General features: G+C 54.7%; 1 protein-coding gene across 1 annotated transcript; it reads left to right on the forward strand.

The window, feature by feature from the left end:
* Nucleotides 1–11,416: 11,416 nt before the first annotated feature.
* CRABP2 (cellular retinoic acid binding protein 2) lies at nucleotides 11,417–17,413 on the forward strand. The gene is made up of 4 exons (XM_054497079.2): nucleotides 11,417–11,684; nucleotides 15,972–16,150; nucleotides 16,367–16,483; nucleotides 16,942–17,413. The coding sequence occupies exons 1-4, from the start codon at nucleotides 11,615–11,617 to the stop codon at nucleotides 16,990–16,992; spliced, it is 417 nt and encodes a 138-aa protein (XP_054353054.1). The 5' UTR covers nucleotides 11,417–11,614; the 3' UTR covers nucleotides 16,993–17,413.
* Nucleotides 17,414–18,748: the final 1,335 nt, after the last annotated feature.

Raw genomic sequence — 18,748 nt, forward strand, 5'->3', positions numbered from 1 at the left:
TCCCTCCCCACCCTTTTTTTTTTTTTTTTTTTTGAGACAGAGTCTCGCTCTGTCGCCCAGGCTGGAGTGCAGTGGCACGATCTCGGCTCACTGCAAGCTCCGCCTCCCGGGTTCACGCCATTCTCCTGCCTCAGCCTCCCGAGTAGCTGGGACTACAGGTGCCCACCACCATGCCAGGCTAATTTTTTGTATTTTTAGTAGAGATGGGGTTTCACCATATTAGCCAGGATGGTCTTGATCTCCTGACCTCGTGATCCTCCCGCCTCGGCCTCCCAAAGTGCTGGGATTACAGGCGTGAGCCACCGCACCCAGCCTAGAAACCCCATCTCTACTAAAAATACAGAATTAGCCGGGCGTGATGGCGCATGCCTGTAATCTCAGCTACCCAGGAGGCTGAGGCAGGATAATCGCTTGAATCCGGGAGGCAGAGGATGCAGTGAGTCGAGATCACATCATTGCACTCCAGCCTGGGCAACAAGAGCACAACTCCGTCTCAAAAAAAAAAAAAAAAAAATGGTTGACTTGATATTTCTGAATGAGGTTGAGTAGACAGTAGTGGTGCCACTCACCAACATAGAGAATATGCTGGAAAGAACTGCAGGTTTTGAAGATGTGTTAGGTATTCTATTGGGTTGACTTTGAGCTGTCTGAAGATATCCAGCCAGCAGCTGGATAACTAGACTGGAGCTTGGCATAGCAAAGAGATCTGGGGCTAGAAACTAAGGCTCAAAGACAACAGGGTAGCAGGGGGATGGAAGACTTGGATTGGGATGAAGTCTTCCAGGAAAGGTATATAAAGAAGACCAGAAGGTTGGCCCGGTGCAGTAGCTTACACCTGTAATCCCAGCACTTTGGGAGGTTGAGGCGGGCAGATCACTTGAAGTCAAGAGTTCAAGACCAGCCTGGCTAACATGGTGAAGCTCTGTCTCCACTAAAAACACAAATAAGCTGGGCATGGTGGTGTACACCTGTAATCCCAGCTATTCAGGAGGCTGAGGCAGAAGGATCATTTGAACCCGGGGGGCAGAGGTTGCAGTGAGCTGAGATGGCACCACTGAACTCCAGCCTGGGTGACAGAGTGAGACTCCATTCATCTCAAAAAAAAAAAAAAAAGAAGAAGAAGGGCAGCAGGTCAAAATCAGAGTTTTGGGGAACACCTGGACTTACAGGCTTCTGGAGGTAGAGAGGCCTAAGAGAGAGCTACCAGACAGGTAAGAGGACAACCAAGAAGGAGACTTTCCAGGAAGGAGATCAGACTTCATGGAGAAGTCAGTAAGTTAAGGTAAGGTAAGAACAAACAAAGGGGTCTGTTGTAGCCCTTCCTCTGCACAATGTCTGGGGTGGGAGTTGGGAAGGTAACAAAAAGCTCAATTGCAGTGGGTTGGAGGATAAACTGGAAGTGGGGAAGGAGAGAAGTGGGTGTGGACTGCTCTTTCTTGGTTCTGGAGGGAGCAGGTGAGGGTCGCTGTAGGAGCAGAGGCCTGAAGATACTGAGGGATAGAGCCAGTGGATCATAATGTGGCTGGGCAAGGGGCAGGTGAATGAATGCTCCAGCAGATCCTGAAAGTACAGACAGGAGGGATCCCAAGCTTAGCCTTGGCCAGCAGTAAGGACACCTTATCTTCTGGGAAAGAAAGGAAAGAGGAAAGGGTAAGGGCAGATAAATATGTTTCTGAGTGGTGGTGGAATAAAGTGATTATCACCTAGAGACCTTAACCTCATTCAGTTGGAGGCAGAGTGGTCTGCTGAGTGAGGGGAAAGCCAATGGGTCATGAACTTGAAAAGAATAAAGACAGCTTGGAGAGGGCTTCAAGAAGAACAGGAGAGTGAGCTGACCAAGAACTTAAGGAAGGGCTGCTGAACAATGTTGAGTTCCTGATTTGTCAGAAACTGAATTTGCAGGAGCACTGCAAGCTGGTTGTGATTTTTTTTTTCTTTTAAAAAAAGCATCACTTGGCAGCCCAAATGTAGAAAGGGAGAGTTTACATGGTTGGGCTGTGTAGGCTACAATGGAAGGACGGGGTGTGGGTCCAGAGGCCAGTGTCAAACAGGATGGAGACAAAGTAGTTGGCATTCATGTTGAGTAAGTATTGAAGGTGCATTGGTGGCTGCAGGATTAGAAGCAGAGAAAGATTGGGAGCTGAGCTAGACATGCAGTGACCTGAGCTGCACAGATGCAGCAAAGGAGGAGAAGACGCAATGAGCACATGGCATGAGCCTTAAAGAATTTGGGGGAGGCCAGGCGTGGTGGCTCACGCCTGTAATCCCAGCACTTTGGGAGGCCGAGGCGGGCAGATCATGAGGTCAGGAGTTCGAGACCAGCCCGACCAACATGGTGAAACCCCGTCTCTATTAAAAATACAAAAATTAGCCAGGTGTGGTGGTGTGCGCCTGTAATCCCAGCTACTCGGGAGGCTGAGGCAGGAGAATCACTTGTACCTGGGAGGTGGAGGTTGCAGTGAGCCAAGATCGCGCCATTGCACTCCAGTCTGGGCGACAAGAGTGAGACTCCATCTCGAAAAAAAAAAAATGAATTTGGGGGAGGTGGCTGGGCCTGATGGCTTCTGCCTGTAATCCCAGAACTTTGGGAGGCTGAGGCGGGTGGATCGCCTGAGGTTGGGAGTTCGAGACCAGCCTGGCCAACACGGCAAAACCCTGTCTCTATGAAAAATACAAAAATTAGCTGGGCATGGTGGCGCACTCCTGTGATCTCAGCTATTCGGGAAGTTGAGGCGGGAGATTCACTTGACCACAGGAGGTGGAGGTTGCAGTGAGCCAAGACCACACCACTGCACTCCAGCCTGGGTGACAGAGTAAGACTCCATCTCAAAAAAAAAAAAAAAGAATTTGGGGGAGGGGATTTCTAAGAGGACAACCAAGGCATAGGAAGAATTGAGAAGACTAAAGAGTTCTGAGCTCTCCTAGCCAGAGATAATTGCCTCAGCCAGGGCTGTGTCACTCTCCTTTTTATTTATTTATTTATTTATTTATTTATTTATTTTTGATACAGAGACTCGCTCTGTCGCCCAGGCTGGAGTGCAATGGCATGATCTTGGCTCACTGCAACCTCAGCCTCCCAGGTTCAAGTGATTCTCCTGCCTCAGCCTCCCAAATAGCTGGGATTACATGCATCTGCTACCACGCCCAGCTAATTTTTGCATTTTTAGTAGAGACAGGGTTTCACCGTGTTGGCCAGGCTGGTCTCAAACTCCCGACCTCAGGTGATCTGTCTGCCCCAGCCTCCCAAAGTGCTGGGATTACAGGCAGGAGCTACCACACAATGGCCATTTTTTTTTTTTTTTTTTTTGAGACAGAGTTTCGCTCTTGTTGCCCAGGCTGGAGTGCAATGGCACAAAATCTCAGCTCACTGCAACCTCCGCCTCCCAGGTTCAAGCGATTCTCCTGCCTCAGCCTCAGCCTCCTGAGTAGCTGGGATTACAGGCACGCATCACCACGTTCAGCTAATTTTTGTATTTTTAGTAGAGACGGGGTTTCACCATGTTGGCCAGCCGGGTCTTGAACTCCTGATCTAGTGATCCCCCCGCCTCAGCCTCCCAAAGTGCTGGGATTACAGGCGTGAGTCACCGCACCTAGCTGGCCTCTCCACTTTATTTTTATTTTATTTTATTTTAGGTACTTATTTATTTATTTTGAGACAGAGTCTTACTCTGTCACCTAGGCTGGAGTGCAGTGGCGCCATCTCGGTTCACTGCAACCTCCACCTCCTGGGTTCAAGCGATTCTCTTGCCTCCACCTCCCAAGTAGCTGGGATTACAGGTATGTGCCACCATGCCCAGTTAATTTTGTATTTTTTAGTAGAGACGGGGTTCCTCCATGTTGGTCAGGCTAGTCTCGAACTCCCGACCTTAGATGATCTGCCCCCTTCGGCCTCCCAAAGTGCTGGGATTACAGGGTGAGCCACCACGCCCAGCCTCTATGCTTTCTTTCAAAGAGTACATACAATGCATAGGATTTGGAGAGGTGGGGAAGTGTGGAGAGAGAAGGTATTTTTAAGAATTTGGCGTGGAAAGACAAGCACACCTTAATCCTCTTCCAGGCTCAACCAAATTCCATTCTGAAGTGTTTAAAAGCAAAGCTTTGGAATCAGACACACCCAGGACACCATATGGAAACTCTTGCACAGTGCTGGGCCCAGAGTAAGTGCCACTCATTTCCCAGGCCCACGCCTGTGACCCTGACCCTGCCTGCCAGAGCTCATAGCGGCACCAGAAATGTAAATCATCAATCATCTAGTTCCCCGAGGCCAGAGGCAGCTTCCTTAAAAGTCAGGTCCTTTACTCCCTTGCACCCTGTGGAATCTTGCTTGGTCGCTTCTTTGGAAAGATTTCATGAAAGGGATCCAAACCATAACCGAAGGAGGAAGAAGGCAACTGACTGTCCCTGCCCTGGGAGCTGGGGAGGGAGAGGGAACCCACACCAGGGCCGATAGGGAGGCAGAGGCAGACAGTCCAGCCTGCACTGCTAGACCCAAGGCTGTGGCTGGCTCTCCCAGCTGGGCTGGCAGAATGGGTAGTTCTTGGGGACGTTTCCTGAATTGCAGGAGGGTGGAGTTCAGGTGAGAACGAAGGGGCCAGGACTGGGGTAAGGACAGAGTATTCTGGTGGCTTCCTCAGCCACATGTGCACATGCATACGCGCTCTCTCTCTCTCTCTCCACTCTACCGCAGGGACTGCCTCTTCCCAGCTTTGGAATCAATTCCCTGGGACTCCTGGGAGACCAGCACCTGAAGGTCAGATAGCTTATGAGGAGATTTGGCCCACACAGACCATAAGTGCCCTCAAGCAACAAGAAAGGTGCACCCAGTGAGTGTCCTGGATCTGGCGGGCTCCCTCTCTAGGATAGTTACTGTGGGCTCAGTGGGAAGACTGATCCACCAAATAGCCAGATCAGGCCAGGTGCAGTGGCTCATGTCTGCCTGTAATCTCAACGGTTTGAGAGGCCGAGGTGGGAGGATTGCTTGAGGCCAGGAGTTTGAGACCAGCCTGGGCAACATAGCGAGACCCCATCTCTACAAAAAAACAAATTTTTTAAGTTAGCTGGACATGGTGGTGCATGCCTGTAGTCCCAACTACTCAGGAGGCTAAGGTGGGAGGATCACTTGAGCCCAGGAGTTTGAGGCTGCAGTGAGCTACGATTGTGCCACTGCATTCCAGCCTGGACAACAGAGTGAGACTGTCTCAAACAAACAAACAAATACCCAGATCATCTGGAAACCTGGAAACCTGGCACTGACAGTCCCTGAGCTCTGGGATTTAGGGGGCTGAGACTGTGGCAGGAGTTTGGCAGCTGTGAAATTCAGGAGCTGCTGGCTCCTTTGATCCCCCAGGGATGTGTCCCTGTGGATCCTCAAGTTCCAAAGCACCCACTTGGATACCTAGCTCCAAGTTGTTAGAGGAATCACAGGCAGGGAGAGGTTGGGGGCTTCCTGAGGCGGATTTGCATTCTCAGCCTGGTTAACTCTGAAATTTACAGGCCTTAGCTCAGTGCCCTTTGGGAATCCAGGCAGGCTGGGGGGCCCTGGCGGATGGGATGGGGTAGGAGTACTGGGGAGGGGGAAGTGGGAGACTGTTCAGTCTCTCTTTCTTTGACAGCTAACATTTTCCAGAGCTGGCGCCTGCAGGGGAAAGGAAATCAGAGCTTCCCACCTCACACATCTTTTTCCCATTTTGTTCATGCTGCCCAGAGAAAACCATTAGGACTAGGTCAGACTGGGGCCTCCCCCGCCCGCCCATCTCTCAGCCCTGCTATAAAGAGGGGTGGGGGTAGGGGGTCATTGGAAGGACAAGGCCCTAGCCTGGCTAAGAGGCCAGACTCTGAACTCTTGTATCCCTTCTTAATTCCCTGCCAGTTCAAGATGGGAGGGTGGGGGCGGGGACCAGGAATCTGGGCTCCTGGGGCCCTCCTGTATTTTGCTTAAATCCCCCAACACCTCTGACTATCTCCCAGGAGTCTGACTCACTGGCCCCAAGGAAAGGGCCTGCCCGGCCCTCAGTCCTGGGTCTGGTCTGCAGCAGGAAGTGCCCAGGGGTTGGGGAAGCTGGTCCTTATTTCTCAACTTCTGGGACCCCAGCCTCCCCCCAGGAACCCCTGGGAGAGCTGGTTTCCACAGGTCCCTAGGAAGCAGGCTGGGGGATAGACTGCTGGGTCCCACTGTCTGGAGACAAGAGCTGCATTTGGGGACTTGAGAGGAGGGAAATGGGAGCCCCAAGGAGCCTTGGAGAGGAGTTCTGCGCAAGCTGGCTGACCCCCTTCCTGAAGCTGAGCCACTAGCCCCTCCTACCCTGCCTCCTAGGGACAGTGAGTCCAAAATCCTCTTTCTGTCCCCACCTAGAACCTCAAAACCCAGACCTGCACCCCTCTCAGTCTCCTCTTCTCCAGGACCTTGCCTTTCTCCTCTCCTCTTGCCTCTTTCCTCTTCAATCTCAGAATCCAGTTATCTGGCCCAGTGACCACCCTGCCTGCAGCACACTCCCCACCCAGCCTTTTGCTTCTTCCTCCAGAAACTCCAGATCATCTCAGTGCCAGGGGGTGGGGGGAAGGTGAAGGTGCCCAGACCCTGGATCTTCTATTTCCCATCCTCAGAGGGTGGGAGAGGAGGCATCTGAGACGTGGCCTGTGTTCCCCAGGTCTAGTGCCCTGGACCACAGTGGCAGGGTTGGAGGCTGCATGCTGGTTGTGCACCTGGTCTAGGGCTGGCCACTTCTCCTAGGTGCCACGTGAACCCATGTGTTCAGCTTGCCAAACTTGCCATGGCTACACCTTTGGCCTCCTGCCCTGGACTACCAGGGGTTAAGAGGCCAGTACAGGGTGAAGGGTGGGAGTGGTGGAGGGGTCCAGCCCTAGAAACTGGATCTTAAAAGCCAAGAGGAGTTTAACTGCAGGTCAAGTCATGGCGTAGACTGACTTCTCCATCCAGGGAACTGAAACCCAGTCTGGACAAGTCCTCAACCAGTGCATCCCCACCTCCTCCCTCTCCCTTCCCGCGGCTCAGCAGCCTAGCCCAGCCCAGCCCTGAGGAAAGCGTTGGCAGCTGGAGCTGGGAATGAGGTGGCAGAGCCAAGAACAACAGAGGCACCGCCTTGGCGCTGTGCAGATCCTCCCTGGTCTGCCTATAATGCCTATTGTCACAGTCAGAGGCACCGCCTGGCCACCTGGATGCTGCACAGACCCTCTCCTTATCTGACTGTAATCCTGGTCAGTCCCCTCCTCCCAGTCTGTGGTCCTGACCCTACTGGGCCACATCTGCCTCTCTTTGCCAGGCCTCAGGGCTAGCCCTGGAGGTTACTGTCATCCCCTGACTTTGGGTCCAGCTGCCCCTTTACCCAGGTCACTCAGGATTCTCTACCCTAATCATCCCTAGTTTTTGCGATCTCTCTCCTGCATCCAAATGTTTCTGGGAAATGAGTTGCCTCCTTTCTAGATTTCTGACCCTTCTCCCTGCTTGCAATTCAGTTTGCTGGGAACTTTTTTCAGGCCTAACTCCTATTTATCCTGCTGTGAGGACAATTTCATTTGGGGCAAATCAGAGCCTGGCCTTCTCAGTCTTGAAAAGGGCTGGGCCCCTGAACCCAGAGAGAAAAGAAAGCAGCACTCTTCTCTGTACCAAGGATCAGGCCAGACTCGGGGGCAACCTGCCTGAGTCTGTGCTCTGTGCTAAGTGGAATCCTCAGGGCTCAGGGTGGCCACGAGACAGAACTCTTGCCCCAGCTGCTCCCAGCCCCTGTCTTCTACTCTCAGACTTCCCTGCATTCTGTAGAAGTCCTGAATTCATTGCTGCCCCTACACGGAGTAGCAGAGATCCAGGTGTCTAGCCCCACCTGGGTTTAATTTCTACATGCGTTCCAGCCAACAAACTCTCTGACCCAACAGATGCAGTAACACTGCCCAGGGTGAGGTTCTTCTCCAAATGCTGAATTTGGCCAGAGAATCTCCATGGTCCCAGTTAGGGGTGAGGGTGGGGGCTTAATCACTCTCCCACACTTCCCATCTCCAGTCAACCCTTCCCTCTCCAGCGGCTGGGCTGGGTGGTCACTCCTTCTCCCTGCTAGCCTCAAGAAGTAATGGAGAGGAGAGGGGGTTCTCCTCTCCCCAAGTCCTAGACCCCTCAGTTATACACACATCTATACCCACTCACACTCTTCACCATCCAGGAGCCCTCTCCTGCCCATCTCTATTCCTTCAGGTGTAAGACCAGCCACCTTCCTTTTAGCCACACCACCGTGGAACAAAGTCCCAGAATGTTGCTCTCCTAAGTCTCTCGAGCTTGTTTCCTCCTCACTCCACCCCTACCTGCCCCACCTCTGCTCCCCCCAGCTTTTCTCATCAACTTTGCACCCTCCCCTCACTGCGTCTCCAAATTCCTGGGGGGGCCCCAAGAGGGTTATGACCAAAGCTCCTGCAAGGGGTCACCCTGGGCAGATCTGTAGCAGATTTGGTCATAATTAAAAGGCCACAGGCACTGGGAAATTCCTTCTCCTTATTGATCCCAGCGGGAAATTAAAGCCAGTTGTTTGTGACTGAGTGGCTGATGAGGGCTGCAGCTCCTCCCCATTGCCTGGTTCCAGGGTCCTAGCCCCTGCTCCTTGCCTCTAGGCATCTCCATCCTCCTCGGTTAGTCCCCTTCCCCAGGCCCCTCCACTCTCTCATCTCCCACCCCTCCACCTCCCCGAGTCCCCTTCCCTAGCATCTTCCCTAAGCACCCTCCATGCCTGCTGCTCCCTGGGGTAACAGGGCTGCTAGAGGCTGAGACCTCAGCCTCAGCTATTCAGCACCCTGCTTAGACCCCCTACCCACCTCCCTCAGCCAGGGTTGGGGTGCTGGGGCTGGAGCTGGAGCTCAGGCCCAGAGCTGCCAAACCGCAAATGCTCACATCTGGAAAGAATTCCTCTCCCAGCCCGACTTCCCTTTGTCTTACTTCTGTCTCTTTGGAAATCATGGCCAGTTGGCTGGTGGGGGGAGTGGGGAAGTGAGGAGAGGGGAGTGGGCCCAGGTCTCCCTGCCCCCACCCCAGGGAGCCCCACTGCCTGGCTCCAGCCTCCCCAGCAGCCTCAGCCAAGCCATCCAGCCTGTGCTCCCCTGCTCTAGCATCGAGGGGCCAATCACCCCCTCCTATGAACTCTGTCCCTGCATCCTGGTAACCATCTTTTGGGTGAGGTTTTAACATCCTTAGTCACTCACAAGGCTAGTGGGGAGAGTGCACTTATCCTTTTGTTGTGCAGGAGGAGGGATGCCTACTGAGCAGGAGGCTGGGCGCTTCCGGCTGGGGGCTCAAGAGGGCTGGTGGCGTGGAGATGGATGAAATGACCTGGGTGGGGGAGGCAGGGGGCAGTGAAGGGAAGGAGGAGCAGCAGGAATCTGGTTACCACCATGTTCCCTCCTCTAGCCTCTCCTCATCCCTTTGGCCAGGAGCCTGATTTCACTGTCAGAGCCTAATCCCCCTCCCTTACCTACAGCATTGCTGAGCAGGGAGGATGGGGGAGGAGCTCGGGCTGTGCCTGCAACCCCAGGCCCTAAGCACTTCCCAGGGAACCCCCCACCCCGCCCCACCCCGCTTCCTTCCACCACCTCTGCTTTTGTCTGTCCTTCCTCAGAGAGCTCCTTGACCTGCTGCTGCCTTCTTCCTTCCAGAAGCCCAGGCCTCCCAAACACCCCCAAATAAGCTCTCCCACACAAAACCTGGACCCCTAAACCCAGGCTGAAGTATTCAGCTCCCTTCTTCAAATCTCAGTTTGTTGGCTATTGCAGGCGGGGCCCCATAGAGAAGTCCTTTCTGCAGTGGAATCTCCATCCCTCCTGCTGCCCAGTCAGCCGAGCTGCTTTATTTTCTCACCCACCCATTTCTGCAGATTTCCCTCTCTGCAACCCGGAGGCCCGACCCCCCAATACATTCTCCAGCCTTCAGTTCTCAATGCTGAGGTCACTCTGGCCCCTCTCCTTTGGTCATCTGCCTCCGGACTCCTCCCCAGCTCCCACCAAAGCCCCCAACTCCCCAGATCGCTCCTAGGTTCTAAGCATAAGGGCTCAGAGATCTGAGAGCGACTGCCTGCTCCACCCTTGGCCACGCTGGCGAGGAGGGGCCAGGGCAGGGACCCAGGGCTGGGACCAGATGTGGGGTTTTTCTTCCCGCCTCAGAAGGAGCTGGGAGGGAGAGTCTGGGGAGGGTGGGGGATGGGATGCAGCGGGGCCACGTGCATCGGTTCGCTCAGGGCCACTGGGCCGAAGGGCCCCCCGCGTTGGACAGGCAGGGACGGTTCCTTTGGGTCCAATCACTGCATCCCGCCAGGCTTCGCTCCTCTGCGGTTTCCGGCCTCGGGTCCCAGGCCTGTCTCCGAGGCTCCCCGCCTGACCTCCGTTTCTGTTTCTCCGTCTCCCTGCCATCTCCACCGGGGTCTCGCCCACTCCCACTCGGGTCTCTGCAGGAAGCTGTGCCCTCCTCCCACCCTCTTTGATCTCCCGTTTCAAAGCCGCTGTCCAAGGGAGGGGAGGTCGCTCCTTCCGCCCGTTTTACAGCTCAGGATGGTGACACCTGAGACCCTGCTCCGCCTTCTCCCGCGGCACCCATCCTCCCGCCTATCTAGGTGGCGGCGCAGCTCGCCAGGGCTCCGCGCCTCTGTCCCCGCCTCCCTCCCTTCCGCCTACTGAGAACCCCTCGGGGTCTGGGGAGTGAAGCGACAGAGAAAGCGTTTTAATAAAGACCTCGCGTCAAGTGATTGGCTGTGACCTCTGCCCTCCCAGCCTCGCGCCCTAGGCTCCTGCTTAACCCTTCAATGTCCGCCCAGCGCATTAAGGGGAGCGAGTCGCCTGGCGACTACTTCCAGAGTCCCCAGGCCCTGCGTGAGCCCGAAGCAGGATGGAGGGGTGGGGGGGACCGTGCCGCCCCCGCCCAGCCTCTCCGAGTTGTTCCAGCAGGGGGCGCCGTTGCCTCACTTAGATCCCTAACCCCCGGAACCCCGCAGCTCCCCAGCCCCTCTCTGAGCACGGAGTGGTCCCACTGGATCCAGTTCAGGCTTCAATGGAGCCAGGGCCAGCTACGGCTCAAGATCTGGGGTCCGCCTGCGGGTGGGGTCGCCAGGTGTCCGGCGTCAAGGAGTTGAATGCACCGAGTCAGGTTGGGGATGGGTGGGGAACAGGCGAGACGTGAGGAACTCGGGTGGGGGACAGCCATACACGAGCCCTGAGCATCTGCGCCCGCAGCTGGTTCCCCCCGCCACGGCGGAGAGCGCAATTCAAGTGCTGGCTTTGCGTCCGCTTCCCCATCCACTTACTAGCGCAGGAGAAGGCTATCTCGGTCCCCAGAGAAGCCTGGACCCACACACGGGCTAGATCCAGAGGTTGGTGGCGGGGGCGCCGGGCCCCCCAGGTGGGGGGAGGGCGGAGCGGGAGGCGGGGCCACTTCAATCCTGGGCTGGGGCGGTTCCGTACAGGGTATAAAAGCTGTCCGCGCGGGAGCCCAGGCCAGCTTTGGGGTTGTCCCTGGACGTGTGTTGGTTCCAGAACCTAACGACCCGGGGACGGCGACGTCTCTTTTGACTAAAAGACAGTGTCCACTGCTCCAGCCTAGGGGTCTACGGGGACCGCCTCCTGCGCCGCCACCATGCCCAACTTCTCTGGCAACTGGAAAATCATCCGATCGGAAAACTTCGAGGAATTGCTCAAAGTGCTGGGTAAGGAAATGTTCGAGGGCCCAGGTGGGGCAAGGGGGGCTCTGGAGTCCTCCAAGTTGGGGATGAGAAAGAAAGCGGGACCACAATCAGGGCGTGAGACACTGGGAGCCTGCATCCCCGAAAAACGTGCCAGGCGTCCGGGTCCCGGGGCGCTGGGCACGACGCCTAAATCCCGCTTTCTCCTGCGGGGGCCCACCGGTGCCAACACTGCGGTGACTCACGGCCTGTGAATCGCGTAGAAACCAGAAGCGCGAGGTTGGCCTCTGGGGGAAGGGGAGGCTGGCCTCAGCGGCCGGACTCGGCCGGCCGAGGCACCTGGGTCTCTGCAGTTCAGAAGCTGCGGGCTGGTGGAGCCACGAACCCTGCATCCAGACTGGGAGCCCGGTTCCCTACCTGCCCAGCCGCTCGGAGACATTCCAATCTCCTTCCCGGTGCCCGCCTTGGTAACCCAATCCCCAGGGCAGTCTCATTACCCCTCGGCGCCCAGCTCTGCCTACGAGGTGATCTGCTGCCCCAGCGCCCCCTGAACCCCACTTTCCTCCCCCTCTGCACTTTCCACTCTGCTCTCTCCACCCCCCATCTGTGAGACAAGTATTTTCATACAGCGAGCAGCTCCAGAGTTCTAAAATCGCTAGGGATAATTATCACTTTCTTGGATTTCAACAAATGATTTCGTGTGAAACCCCAATCCCACATTTCCAAAAATCTAGGTTCCCACCTACTTCCCCCCACCATAGATCAGCTGCAGCCCAACTGGGTGTGTTGGCCAAAGGTGGGGAAAACTAAGTCAATCCAGACTGCCCTTCCCACTTTCCCAGCCCACCTTCTGTGTGCCCTCTGGGCCAACTGGGCTAGACATCTGGGGCAGGGGAGAGTGCCAGGACCTGGTGACTGGGAGAGGACTCTGGGGGAGAAATGGACATTAGTTAAGGACCCCAGCCACTGGGAGCGTAAGGGCAGGCCTGCTGCCTTCAATTCCTGCACTCAACAGAGAGACGGTAGTTGGGCTGTGTTGGGCGAGGGGGTAGGGAGGGAGGGCACCCCTCTCTCTGGACTATAGGAGTGAGTCTGGATCTAAGACGGGTCTGGAATGCTGCAGAGAGAGCAGGGATCTCCATCATTCCTTGCCGTTAGTTCTTCCTGCGATCTAACCACAATACTTCTTGGAGTCATATCAGTCTTCCTTGCTCTGTCCTTGCTAAACTTTAAGACAAAAAGATAGAAATTTTCTCTTTGGAAAGCCTAGATGCCACTCCCTCCTTATCGTCTCTGGATTCTGGCCCCTGTCCTCAGTGGATGAGGTGGTGGCCTGGTACACCCCCACGCCCCAGCTGAAGAGTAAGATTCAAGGCCCCAATCCTGCTGTCTGTCTTCAGTCTGTTTGTCCTCCCTGCAGGGTCTCTCTGAGCCACGTGCCCTCCTCAGGCCCTGCAGGGGGCAGATTAAAAACAGATCCATTAGACAAACACAGTCTTGAGCCAGCTAAGGCCGGCTGAGCTGGGCCCCCAGCTCCACAGGCACCAGGGGCTCGCTGAAAGGATGTCTCCTCTGAACCCAGCCTTGCCTCTGCAGGAACTTCGGTCCTGGCACACCCCTCTTAGATCTAGTCAAGGGTCCATCTCAGTAAGACTTGGGGACCTGTCATTTCTTCCTAGACCCAAGAGTTCAGCAGCCAACAATGGGGGTCCTGGCCTCCCCCGGGGCAAGGCTTCCTTTCTCCCTCTCTCTTCTGTTTGGAGTAGGGTAGGTATGCTTTGGCGCTGAGGGGAAAGAGGATTTGTTTCTCTAGGAACCCAGGTCTGGAGGAGGTCCAGGGAGTTGGCCAGATCAGGGGCAGGGAAATCCTGCTACCTGGCAGAGGGCCCTTTCACCCCCGCCTAGTGCATCCCTGGCTGTACTCCAGGACAGGGCGGCAGATCAGGCCAGGTGAGGTGGGTGTGTGGAGCTTAGACCTGGAGGCCATCCAGAGGGGCCCCCTGCTCTGCACGTCTTCCTTTCAGATGGGTGCTGTCTCCTATCTCCTCCACTTCGGTTAATAACTGGGGAGCAGAGAGAAGGGGTCCAATCTGGGATGGAATATGGAGGTGCACAGAGAGTCTGAATCCACAGAGGCTGAATGAGATAGCCGGACCCTGTGAGGGGAGTGGGGGATCCTGAAGAAGGGGACGCATCACACAGAACGGGGAGGGCAGTCTCCTTTGTCTCCTTTTCTATCCCTTCTTCTCACGGCAGAGGGGGTTCCCTTGAGGGGACGGGTATGGGAGTCTTCCAGAAGGGCAGATGAGCAGGGTGCCTAATGCAGGGAGCTTTGAGCCCCAGCTTTTTGCTTTCCTTTTTTTTTTTTTTTTTTTAGTGGTAGGGTCTAACTATGTTGCCCAATCTAGTCTCAAACTTCTGGGCTTAAGCAATCCTCCTGCCTCGGCCTCCCAAAGTGCTGGGATTACAGGCATGAGCCATGGCACCTGACCCTTTGCCTTCCTTTTATCAGTAAAAATAATACCAACAATCATAGCTATTGTTTCCTGAAAACTTAAGCATATGCCTGGCACTGTGTGTGCTAAGTCCTAAACACATACCATCCCAATTGGCTTTTTTTTTTTTTTTTTTTTTTTTTTTTTTGAGACAGAGTTTTGCTCTTGTTGCCCAGGCTGGAGTACAATGGCACAATCTTGGCTCACCACAACCTCCGCCTCCTGGATTCAAGCGATTCTCCTGCCTCAGCCTCCCGAGTAGCTGGGAGTACGGGCATGTGCCACCATGCGCAGCTAATTTTGTATTTTTAGTAGAGATGAGGTTTCTCCACGTTGGTCAGGCTGGTCTCAAACTCCCAACCTCAGATGATCCACCCACCTCGGCCTCCTAAAGTGCTGGGATTACAGGCATGAGCCACTGCGCCTGGCCATTTTTTTGTTTGTTTGTTTTTTTTTTTTTTTTTTTTTGAGACGGAGTCTCGCCTTGTCGCCCAAGCTGGAATGCAGTGGTGTGATCTTAGCTCACTGCAACCTCCACCTCCTGGATTCAAGTGATTCTCCTGCCCCAGCCTCAGCCTCCCAAGTAGCTGGGATTACAGGAGTGCGCCACTACACCCAACTAATTTTTGTATTTTTAGTAGAGACGGGGTTTCACTATGCTGGTGAGGCTGGTCTCAAACTCTTGACCTCGTGATCCGCCCGCCTCGGCCTCCCAAAGTGCTGGGATTACAGGCGTGAGCCACTGCGCCTAGACTTTTGTTTTGTTTTGTTTTGTTTTGTTTTGTTTTGTTTTTGAGACACGGTCTCTCTCTGTCACCCAGGCTGGAGTGTAGTGGTGTGATCTCGGTTCATTACAACCTCCGCCTCCCGGGTTCAAGCAATTCGGCAATTCTCCTGCCTCAGCCTCCTGAGTAGCTGGGATTACAGGTGTGAGCAATCGTGCCCAGCCCTGGCTTTTTGCCTTGGCCTTGCAAAGTGCTGGGATTATAGGTGTGAGCCACTGTACCCAACCTTGATTGGCTTTTGAAGAAGCTGTTATTTCCATTTTACAATTGAGGAATCTAAGGCTCAGGGTGGTTAAGCCATTTGCTCAGGGTCACCCAGCCTGCAAGGGGGCTGAGCCAAGAGGAAATCACAGCCTCCTGTACCTTACTCCAGAGCCTCTGTCTTCCCAGGCTGCTGACCATTCTGTAGAGGGAAGCAGCTGCCCCTGCTCTCTTTTGTTGCTGTGGGGCAGAAATTGGGCAAATGAAGACCTATCTAGCACTAGATAGGGTGGGTAGACAGGACAGAGAGGGAAATGGCTCCTACTTCCCAGGACATGAGTGATGGGGCCTGGCCTGTGCTTGGCCAGGGGTACAGTCCCAGTGACTCTGATGAGCTGTCAACAGGGTAGACAAAAGGCCAAAAGTGAAGTAAACAGAGACAACCGGAGCCAGTAGCAGGATGTTTGTTGGGTAGGGGGCTGGGAAGAAGCTGCCCCTGGGCATTCTGGGACTGAAGAGCTGAGACGTGGGGAGCCTGATCCAGACCTGCTGACTCAATAAGGTGGGGCCACAGCTAGGAACAGGACTCCCAGGGGCAGGCCACTGCCTCTCTCCCCCTCCTCCCTAAACCCCCTCATCTTTCAGGGCTGCACCGCCTACCATCTCCTTCAAGGCACCTTCTTAGACACCCAGGCACCAGGCAGATGCACCCCACAACACACCCACCCCAAGCAAGTCACATATCAGCCTGCTCCAACTGTCTCATGGGGAGGGTGTGAGAGAGGTGCCCAAAGCCCCCTAAAAGGTGAGCCTCTCCACTCTCCCCACAGGGGTGAATGTGATGCTGAGGAAGATTGCTGTGGCTGCAGCGTCCAAGCCAACAGTGGAGATCAAACAGGAGGGAGACACTTTCTACATCAAAACCTCCACCACCGTGCGCACCACAGAGATTAACTTCAAGGTTGGGGAGGAGTTTGAGGAGCAGACTGTGGATGGGAGGCCCTGTAAGGTGAGTGCCAGGAGGGGCTCCAGGGTCATGGCATCATTGCCCTGCCTCTCAACCTGCCATTTTCCAGGCTAGCAGTTAACTCCTAGCTTCTCTCTGTTCCCAGTAGGGAAAATCCCTAGGTAGTGGTGGGGGCTAGAAAGGGGCTCTCTCCCTTATCCTTCTCACTGCATTGCCCCTGCTATGGGACCAGCTCACTTGGCCACCTGTCTCTTGCAGAGCCTGGTGAAATGGGAGAGTGAGAATAAAATGGTCTGTGAGCAGAAGCTCCTGAAGGGAGAGGGCCCCAAGACCTCGTGGACCAGAGAACTGACCAACGATGGGGAGCTGATCCTGGTAAGTCCTGCCTCCTCCCAACTAATAGCAAACCCAGCGCTACCTTCTGAGATTCTCTGGGAGACCTCAGGGTGCAGAAGACTCAAGAACAACCATGACTGGACTCCGCACCCTCCTGATGGGACTGCTTGACTAAGGTGTCCCTATCCCATACAGTGCCCTGGGTGAATTAGAAATGGTGTTCCTTTTATGCAAGCAAAGGGCATGTACTGAGGGATCCCAGCAGTTCTTCAGGGAGATCTTCCTGGCTTGAGGAGGAGGACGGGCCCCGGGGGCTCTGTTGCCTCCTCCCTCCATCGATGCCTGGGCATTCTGGGACCAGCTCCTGCCTATTGGTCTTGAGCCAAGAAGCAGGTTTGGACCTGGAGGCCAAGCAGAGTACCTCCATTCAACCCTCCTCTCCAAAGCCACAGGACCCCAGGGGCCTCTCAGGCTAACAACTACTTCTGTCCTTCCAGACCATGACGGCGGATGACGTTGTGTGCACCAGGGTCTACGTCCGAGAGTGAGTGGCCACAGGTAGAACCGCGGCCGGAGCCCACCACTGGCCATGCTCACCGCCCTGCTTCACTGCCCCCTCCGTCCCACCCCCTCCTTCTAGGATAGCGCTCCCCTTACCCCAGTCACTTCTGGGGGTCACTGGGATGCCTCTTGCAGGGTCTTGCTTTCTTTGACCTCTTCTCTCCTCCCCTACACCAACAAAGAGGAATGGCTTGCAAGAGCCCAGATCACCCATTCCGGGTTCACTCCCCGCCTCCCCAAGTCAGCAGTTCTAGCCCCAAACCAGCCCAGAGCAGGGTCTCTCTAAAGGGGACTTGAGGGCCTGAGCAGGAAAGACTGGCCCTCTAGCTTCTACCCTTTGTCCCTGTAGCCTATACAGTTTAGAATATTTATTTGTTAATTTTATTAAAATGCTTTAAAAAAATAAAACCTGTCTCTGGCTCATTGGGCAGGGGGTAGATAAGTCACCTGAGTTCAACCTTGCCTCTGAAATGTAGTCTGGGAAAGACTTGTGTTTCTGCAGCATGGAACTGAGTTATACAACAGGAGGGATCAGTCCTTCCAGTCACCGTTCTAACCACCACCCCTTCGTTTGCTGCTGAATCCACAAGCCTCACCTCCACGTTCCCTTCTCCAAGGTCCCTCCTTGGTGTCCTGCTCTGGCTTCCAAGGTCACAAGGGCCTCCTCCTCCTCCTGACCTCTCAGCTGGGGCACTGGGCTCTGAGGAGCTGACTCCCACCTTCTCCCATGTTTTCCATCATGGTGACAGTTTCCTCCTCCTCCTCCAGCTGTTGCTTCCCTCTCCTCCAACTTCAGCCCATGGGTGACCCCAGGCCTGGCCTTGGCCTCCCACATGGTTCCAGATGAGCTCAACAACACCCACAAGCTAGCCTTGCAGCTGCCTGGGCCTCTGGGTGAGAGGTCTCATCCTGCCTGTCAGCCCTTTGTGTCTGAGACAAGACATCTCTGCTACCAGCCTTCCTCCCTGCCTCAATCTCTCACATGCCCTTCTGCCTCTGGCTTCTAAATCTTCCAGGCCCCTTGGATCCTCCTCCAACCCTCTCCCTGAGCCTCCACACTCAGGTCTACACCAGGTCTCAAACTCCTGGGCTCAAGCGATCCTCCTGCCTCAGCCTCTCAAAATGCTGGGATTTCAGGTGCAAGCCACTGTACTCAGCCAGTTATTTTGTGTTTTTAAAACACAAAATAATGTAATTTAATGGCTTATGTACTAGGAAGCTCCAGCTGGGTCTGGCTTCAGGTATGGCTGGATCCAGAATTTCAGTGACGGTCATCAACCTCTCCCTGTCCACACATCCTGCTCATCTGTTTCTTTCTTTCTTTTTTCTTTTTTTTTTTTTTTTTTTTTGAAATGGAGTCTTGTTCTGTCACCCAGGCTGGAGTGCAATGATGCAATCTCGGCTCACTGCAACCTCCGTCTCCCAGGTTCAAGTGATTCTGTGATTCTCCTGCCTCAGCCTCCCAAGTAGCTGGGATTACAGGCACGAACCACCACACCCAACTAATTTTTGTATTTTTAGTAGAGACAAGGTTTCGCCATGTTGGCCAAGCTGGTCTTGAACTCCTGACCTCAGGTGATCCACCTGCCTCGGCCTCCCAAAGTGCTGGGATTACAGGTGTGAGCCACCGTGCCCGGCCTCATCTGTTTCTTTTGTGCATCAGCCACATTCAATCCTGTCACATAGTTTTCTCCAAGTCATGGGAAATTGCCTTCAGATGCCCTAAGCTTACAGTTACAGTTT

This window comes from Pongo pygmaeus, chromosome 1, assembly GCF_028885625.2.
Source record: "Pongo pygmaeus isolate AG05252 chromosome 1, NHGRI_mPonPyg2-v2.0_pri, whole genome shotgun sequence".
In the NCBI taxonomy this organism is placed as follows: Eukaryota; Metazoa; Chordata; class Mammalia; order Primates; family Hominidae; genus Pongo; species Pongo pygmaeus.